Source organism: Triticum urartu, unplaced genomic scaffold (genome assembly GCF_003073215.2).
Source record: "Triticum urartu cultivar G1812 unplaced genomic scaffold, Tu2.1 TuUngrouped_contig_5562, whole genome shotgun sequence".
Lineage (NCBI taxonomy): Eukaryota > Viridiplantae > Streptophyta > Magnoliopsida > Poales > Poaceae > Triticum > Triticum urartu.
Window position 1 is genome coordinate 2,649 of NW_024116247.1, and position 8,683 is coordinate 11,331.

Genomic DNA, 8,683 nt, shown 5'->3' on the forward strand with positions numbered 1-8,683 from the left:
CCGGGTTAAAAAACCGGACCGGGAGCATGGTTTTTTCCCTTTCCGAAAGAGGCGCGGCCGTGACTCTCGCGAAAGCACAACCGTGCCTCTCGCGACAGCAAAACCGTGACTCTCGTGAAAGAAAAAAAGACAGAAAATGCGTATTTTTTTCCCTTTCCGAGAGGCACGGCCGTGACTTTCGCGAAAGCACAACCGTGCCTTTCGCGGAGGCAAAACCGTGACTCTCCCGAAAGAAAAAAAAAACAGAAAACACGTTTGTTTTTCCCTTTCCGAGAGGCACGGCCGTGACTCTCGCGAAAGCACAACCGTGCCTTTCGCGGAGGCAAAACCGTGACTCGCCCGAAAGAAAAAAAAAACAGAAAACACGTTTGTTTTTCCCTTTCCGAGAGGCACGGCCGTGACTCTCGCGAAAGCACAACCGTGCCTTTCGCGGAGGCAAAACCGTGACCCTCCCGAAAGAAAAAAAAAAACAGAAAACACGTTTGTTTTTCCCTTTCCGAGAGGCACGGCCGTGACTCTCGCGAAAGCACAACCGTGCCTTTCGTGGAAGCAAAACCGTGACTCTCGCGAAAGAAAAAAAAACAGAAAATATGTTTTTTTCCGTTTCCGAAAGGCACGGTCGTGACTCTCGCTAAAGCACAACCGTGCCTCTCGCGAAAGAAAAACCGTGACTTTCGTGAAAGGGGAAAAAAAGAAAACGCGTTTTTTCGCGTAAAATTTTTTTTCGAATTTTTTTTTGTTCGAAAAGCTAAGAAAGACCGGAGGAAAACCAAAACGTCAAAAAACCCCGGAAAAAAAACGTTCAAAAAGCCGAAAACACGTGCGGAAAAATAAAAAAACCAAATCCGAAGGGAGCGTCCAGAGCGCGACACGTGGCAAATGGCTGAGCACGCCAAATGGCGCTGATCGTTGCGAGGCTCCCGAAGGAGCGCTTGTTAACTAGTTGCTCCCTCTTCTCAGGCAACACACAGGTTCAATACATGGGCCAAGCCAGACATAAAAATAGGCTTGCAGGCCCAAATTGTCGACCCGCTACTACTCCTGTTACCAGCCCAGGACCCAGGTCGTGACACTCCATCGCCAAGATTTGCTACCCTGAGCGCCGCACAACCATCAAGACATTCGCATTGTGTGCCTGAGCTTCCAAACAGTCCATGTGTGTTGGTACTGCTAAGAAGAGGAGTTAGCTTAGGGATGTAAATGATGCAATAAACGCTGTCCACAAATCACGTGTAGTTAGTTTTTGCTAGCTCGATAGATCATAAGTGGGCTTAAATAGGACCCAGTTTACATCCCTAACGTAGCTTAAGCCTGTATGTACTCTTTTTCTTTTATGAAGAACAATGACTCTGCTTACCGTTTTGAATTCAACTGTATGGTGAGTGAGTTCAAAATGGGAGCAACTAGCCTGAGCACAAAACATCTGATTCCAGGGATACAATCATTAAACAGTTTGCCTGCTATATGAAAGAAACCTTATCCCTAGTGCGACCAAACAACCAAGCCCCCAACAAAGCAAGTTCATATGAAAACCCCACGAGGTGCTGTGCTACCAAAGCAACAAAATCAAATCCTGCTCCAGCCGGCTGCAACAGACCCATGGTACATACATAACCAATCCACAGGGTATCATTAGTAGTACAAGCGTGCACCAGATTATAGAGTTTCAGACAGGAAATACAACACATACCAACAAGCGCAAAGTCATCATAAACGCAAAGCCTTAAAGACTGAGTGTAGCTCCTTGCAGCCTCGCCTTGAGACCTTGGTCTAGGGGATTATTGTAGTAGTGGGACGCTCAAGGATACCAGCATGCATGAGCAAAGCCCAGACGTGAGTCACAAACTCGCCTCCTTCCGCAAGAAGTTCTATGTGACCAGCTACATTGTTAGATGGGGCAATATACACCATCATCTCGGCCCAGAAATCTGCCAGTAGGTCCCACCGGTTCGCATGATTGTCCATGCTCTCCAGCGCTTTCCCCAGCACAGCACCATAGGTGAACAATTTTCTTCCACCACCTACGACATACTCTAGTTCACTAAGCTTTTCATACTTTTCCCTTGGAGATACGAGATCATGCAGCATTTCTTTGGCTTCTTTTACTATCTCATCGAGAGCACACTTTGTTTCTGGCGCACTGCCTGGAAGCAACGTTGGTGCAAAGGCGACCAAGTAGGTACAATACTTGGACAAGATAGTGGCGACAACTTGATTCGGGTGCACATCGTGTGGGCGTTTGATTGTATCCGAGATCTCACAGAAGCTAGTTGCGACATGCCATGCCAGTATGCTGTCGGTCAGTGTATATTCATCGTTGATCTGGCATGCACCGCATAGTTCATCACTCATGCCGTGTCTCATCAGTGCGGAGGTTCCATGTGAAAGATGGCCGTTTGTTGAGTTTTTGATAGTCCGTGCCACTGCCCTCTTCACTTGCATTGGCAACTCCACAGGCTTGCCTGCTTCCTCAGTTGGAAGGAGATGTTTCAACCGATGCCGGTAGCTGGAACTAAAGGAATCAAGAACCGAGTATTGGCCAATAGTGTTGCGCCAATAGCGAAGCCACTTGTGAGGTCGTCCAAAACATAAAAGAAGCTTCTCAATACGGGTGTTCCCTTGCCATGATGGATGTGCTACGTACTTACAAACAAAGGATATTTTTGCCCAGTCAGAGACACAGTAAGACCATATCTGCAGGAACTGAGATACCGACAGTGCAGCCAATGCTATTAGGGTAACCAGGACATCTTGTGTGCTGGTTTGTACAAAACGACTGTCCAAAATAGAACCGTGCCGGTTCAAAACACTAAGAGACCATGCACCAGCCGCTATACTGACCAATGTGAGGGTGAGTGAAAGAGCATAATACCTTAGCTCGTTGCTGTACATTATGGAGGCATATTTGGTGAAGAAGAAATCGTAGAGGAAAGCCAACTCTGCTTCAATCACTTGAAATGCTCTTTCATAGTCCTGTTCTGTTTGCAACAGCCCATCAAGAACAAGATCACGAGTCTTGTCAAGCCCAGATTCAGGACAAGTGTAGCCAAAGTATCGCCGAACCACGAGATGGAACAGTGCGAATGAGAGACACAGATCCTTGAGACGACGGATAGGAGCTCTATAGTAAGATGACAAGATACCGATGTTGTCACACCAAATGTTATCCAATGTGATTGCATTTTCTCCAATTTTTGCTCCCCCAGCATGGATTAGAATCGGGTACTTGTATCCCTGCATGGTACGAGGGTCGTAGGATGCGCTGAGTTTGTGCTCACCCTTCATGTAGAGGGCCAGCCACTTGATGCCATTGTTCGATGATGGTTTGCTTGCTAACCATGCAGCAGACCACTGCTCAGCCGTTTTAATTCCCAATAGATATCCCACGACGAACAAGCAACCAATGAAAGGAACAAGGCGACTGGAACTATGCTTCATACCGAATGTATAAATAAAACCACCTAATACCGTGCCGGTGCACATCGAGAACAAGATACAATCACAGTAGAGCTTCATGAGTTGCTTGTTTTGATCGAGCTTCTGGACAGACATTGAGCTGGTGCCTCCGAAAAGCATGGCCAGAAACATTGCCCAAACCGGGTACAACTCGTTTTTAATTTTCCCGGCCTGCATCAGTCCCACAGTGTAGGAGAGAAGTGGGAAGGACAATATAAACACTCCGCCCACTCCATATCTTATAATGATGCTCCGAGATTGATGCCTCCTGGGCGAGAGAATGGCAAGGGCGGTCATAAACACAGCCGCGACGATGACAAAACCTTCCACACGGTCTATGCTCTTCCTTGGTTCCACATATTTGTTGACCCAACGCTCTGTGTAGTTTTTGCATACTTGTGCTTCCATGGTTATATTCATTTCCTTCTGCATATGTTATTCAGGTAGAGAGTGTGAATTTGATATACCGGTTAGACAAAGGGAAATGCATACGAGCACTGGTGTGCAGGGGGGAGGAAGCCAACTTCTATGTTGAAGATGCATATTTATGTATATATAGGCTGTAAAGATTTTGGAACTACATCAAATGCTAATTCTTAGGGGACATGCACAACTGGCAAGGGCTCCACTGGCATGCATGTCACTAACAATTATTCCATTCGTTCATTATTATAAGATGTTTTAACTTTTTTTGAATCAAATGTATATAGACGCATTTTAATATGTTTGTTCACTCATTTCAGTTTATATGTAGTTTATATTGAAATACCAAAACATCTTATAACAATGAATGAATGCAGTAACCGTTTCTGAACCACATTAAACGTTGGTGCATACAAATCAACTGATAAGCACCCCATCAACATGCATGCATGTCAATAATAGCCAATTGTGGCGACGAGATCGTGTGATCCATGGTACAATGAACTAGGACGATCCCCCACAAAAAAAACTAGGACGATGGAAAATCTAGGAATTTTGATCTGGGTTTTATTTATTCTCTAACAAGAGTGTTATTTTGTTTGGAATTAGCACAATGAACTTCCCTTGAATTGGCAGTTATCTAACATATTTATTAATTTCAAAATCACCCACTATGCCTAGCCTAAATATGTTACTGTAATATGACGTACCAAAAGAAAATGAATTCACAATGAAGATAATAAAATAGACTAAAAATATATGCATATTACCTATCTAAGTTACTTTCAACTATGACTAGGCTTAAAATGGATGTGGGACTCGCACATTAGCTTCCTCTTTGACCAATCTTCACTTCATGTCCGTGACAAAAAAAAGTCCGCTCTTTGACCCCATCGGGAGCACCAAGTGCCACCACGGCACCAGGACGTCATCGCAGCTCCTCAATCCGGCCAGCATGGCAGGCGCCAGCCGCCGTATCCGGCGAGCACACGCCCAGCCGCTCGCGCGCGAGCTCGTGGGTGCAGCTAGTGCTAGTCGCGGCCGCCGCAGCCGCCACAGCCACCGCCATAAATACTGCAGGTGCTACTCGCACATATTGCGTCGGCGGTGGCCAACCTCATACTAGATTCTTGTGCTCTGAATTCCGGCGACCTCGAACTCAAACTAGCGCACGATCTCCACTGGCGCAACCTTGAACTCGAACCAGCGAGTATTTCGGCGAGCGTTAACTTCGCCTACAGCATCACAAAGTCCTGCCCCATGCACGACTGTGGGCCAAAGGTTAAGGCCAGCATCGCGCTTGGGTGCTTCGTTGCTTTGCCCATGCTGTTTTTCGGCAGGACGGTGTGGATGGTGCGGCTTTGGCAAGTAAGTGTTGAATACTCTTTTCGTCCCATAATATAAGAACAGGTTTTAAGCTAATATAGTTTAAAAAATGTTATTATATTATAAAACGGACAAAGTAGTTACTAGTTAGTTGCCACTCTAGAAGTCTAGAAAAGTCATTGGCGGATGATGAACATAAGCACACTACCTATTTTATTTTAGATTGCTGTAGTTCTAAGCCGCCTTACGTTTTGTGTTTCTTAGCATTAACTTATTCTGAACCACCTTAGTTTTTGTGTTTCCTAGCATTAAGTTGGACATATAAGAAAGTCTTAGCCTCTACTTATATTAAATGATACCCCGCACGTTGTTGCAGAAATGTTTTGCAATATATTCAGCGAGAATTAGTTGTATGAAACATGTATATGCATAGTAATAATATGAGAACTAAAACAAAAAGAAATGGTTTGTGATGTTTGGATATTAATTGTATAATATAAATATATATTCAGTGAGAATTGGTGGTATGAAACATGAATATGTATGAAATAATATGAGAATTAAAACTAAAAAAATGATTTGCGGTGTTTGGTTATTAATTGTATTAATATAAATAACATGATAGTATCTAAATTCTCATGCATGTTTGCATGTTGAAGTGCCTTTTTATTATGTATGGTTGCATGTTGTGGCGGGTCTTTCTCCATGCTTGTTGAACGATGAGATGGCATACTTACATGTTGAGCGAAATAGCTTAATGGGGATTAGCTATTTAGATATAGAAGATACCAATTGCATAATGTGACGTGATGGAACTGACTAGTAGACAAGCATAACTTCAAAACGGAGCACCAAACGAATGAGCAACAGTATATATATTACCGTAGCGGCCGGGCTTCGTCTCCGTCCTGCAGGCTGCAGCTAGCGCGCATGCGCGTCCAATCCTGTCTTTTGGGCTAGCAAGGAATTAATTAATTAGGGAAGCAGTGGGAGGGAAGCACGCAGGCTTGCTGGCAAGGACCAAGGAGGCTATATTGGCAGGTGCGGCGAGGGGGTCGTCCATCTCCAAGTCGTCGCCCTTGTCGTCCAGTACAGCGCGTCGCTGCGACGCGCACCACACCTATGACGGGCGAGTGGCCACAGAGGCATCCTGCCCTGCTTCCTCCCTCCGTGCCTATCTCTTATCACTCGCTCGCTTCCTCCTCCTCACACGTAGCTATTCCCTGTCTCCTCTATCTGTCACTGTGTATCCATGCATGTCCCTTCGCCCCAAACCCTCGCCTATGACGACGGGCAGTCCTGATCTTGGGTGTTGCACGCCACGTGCGAGTGCGACCTGCCCGCCTACCAGATCCAGGTGGTGGCCATAATATCGGCGCTGCCGGCAAGCAGTGGCACTCAATGCAGCTGCAGCTATTATCAGTTTCTTTTTTTTTAGAACGAAGGCTTCAGGAAAGCTTGGCTTTGAATTAACAAAGTCATCAACCAATCAAGGATTACACAAGGCCATCGGTATAAATAGTTAACAACTGCAAACAGCTGCTGACAAGAACAGAAAAGAAAAAACAACAGATACAAAGTGTTGCCGAAGCAGTTTACAAGCACGAAAGACTACAAGCCCTATAAAGATAAAAGCAAACTAAGCACTAGCTAGAAGTCGATGGAGTCCTTCATGTGAAGTAGATCAAGATGAGCAAACGGAGAGGTTCTTCCTATGGAGCCAAAGTCCAGCGATGGTCGCACCTGAAGGAAATATGTCCTAGAATAAAGTTGTTATTTTATATTCCCTTATTCATAATAAATGTTTATTATTCATGCTAGAATTGTATTAACCGAAAACCTAAATACATGTATGAATATGTAGACAAATATTGTGTCCCTAGTGAGCCTCTATTTGACTCGCTCGTTGATAAAAAAAATGGTTAAGGTTTTCTAACAATGGGATGAGTTGTCATTTGATAATGGGATCACATCATTAGGAGAATGATGTGATGGACAAGACCCATCCGTTAGCTTAGAATATTGATCATTCAGTTTTATTGCTATTGCTTTCTTCATATCAAATACATATTCCTTCGACTATGAGATTATGCAACTCCCGGATACCGGAGAAATGCATTGTGTGCTATCAAACGTCACAACGTAACTGGGTGATTATAAAGATGCTCTATAGGTATCTCCGAAGGTGTTTGTTGAGTTGGCATAGATCGAGATTAGGATTTGTCACTCCGAATATCGGAGAGGTATCTCTAGGGCCTCTCGATAATGCACATCATAAGAAGTCTTGCAAGCAAAGTGACTAATGAGTTAGTTACAGGATGATGTATTATGGAACGAGTACAGAGACTTGCCAGTAACGAGACTGAACTAGGTATGAAGATACCGACAATCGAATCTCGGGCAAGTAACATACCGATGGACAAAGGGAATTATGTATGATGTCATAACGGTTCGACCGATAAAGATATTCGTAGAATGTGTAGGAGCCAATATGAGCATCCAGGTTTCACTTTTGGTTATTGACCGTAGAAGAGGTGTCTCGGTCATGTCTACATAGTTCTCGAACCCGTAGGGTCCGCACGCTTAACGTTCGATGACGATATTGTATTATATGAGTTATGTGTTTGGAGTCCCGGATGAGATCACGGACATGATGAGGAGTCTCAAAATAGTCGAGAGGTAAATATTGATATATAGGACGATAGTATTCGGACACTGGAAGTGTTTCGGAGTGTATCGGGTATTTATCAAAGTGCCTCAAAAAATGCATTCCACGTCCGGGTACCTTAAATTAGAAATCTCGAATCCATGTTATTACATGCAACGCAGCAATCTTTAAGCGGAGCTTCGTCCGGTTTCGCTCCTCGCTCGCCGGGCTCCGCCCTGACCATGTCCGGCAGCAAGTTGCGCTATCCGGAGTGTTGGTCCGGTCGCCGGCAACGTAGAGTAGGGCATGGGACACGAGCTGGCTCATGGAACTTAAGGCATCGTCGCCTCCCATGCCCTACTCTTCCTCGTCGGAGCTCGGAACCCGAACGGTGCCGGTGGATGTCAAATCGATGACGCATCCGTCCTAGGACGAGCCGTGGACGTCCACCACGATGCGGTTGTGGCGCCCGGACTGATGCGCCATACTGGGCGCCAGAGAATGCGACGCTCTCTCGCCGACGTCCGCCGCCGCGAGGGATGCCGCCGCCTCCCGCGCCTGGTGCCGTGCACGTGGGGCACCCCGTGCCATGGCCTCATCGAACGAGGCCCATGGTGTGTCTCGATGCTCGGCGTGCCAATGTACCGGTTGCGTGTCTGCCAGTGCGTTCGGACGCTAGACGAACCGCACGGCCTCCGGCGAGGCCGCTACAGCTGGCCCAGTGTCGGATCCATACGCCGTTTGGGCGGATGCAATAGATTCCAAGTTCGAGCGCAGCCATGCATGGGCCTCCTCTCCTCCTCGGGGCCGCGTGGGATGCACTCGGTGGCG

General features: G+C 46.0%; 1 protein-coding gene across 1 annotated transcript; it reads right to left on the reverse strand.

The window, feature by feature from the left end:
• Positions 1 to 1,556: 1,556 nt before the first annotated feature.
• Positions 1,557 to 6,347, reverse strand: LOC125529379. Its single transcript, XM_048693794.1, has 2 exons — positions 6,088 to 6,347; positions 1,557 to 3,882 (listed from the first exon to the last, which is right to left on the reverse strand). Exon 2 carries the CDS (start codon positions 3,874 to 3,876, stop codon positions 1,771 to 1,773), a length of 2,106 nt encoding a protein of 701 aa, XP_048549751.1. The 5' UTR covers positions 3,877 to 3,882; positions 6,088 to 6,347; the 3' UTR covers positions 1,557 to 1,770.
• Positions 6,348 to 8,683: the final 2,336 nt, after the last annotated feature.

Bases quoted from the DNA above. Each gene is read 5' to 3' on its own strand.
- LOC125529379 (XM_048693794.1), bottom strand. From the start codon at position 3,876: ATGAATATAACCATGGAAGCACAAGTATGCAAAAACTACACAGAGCGT.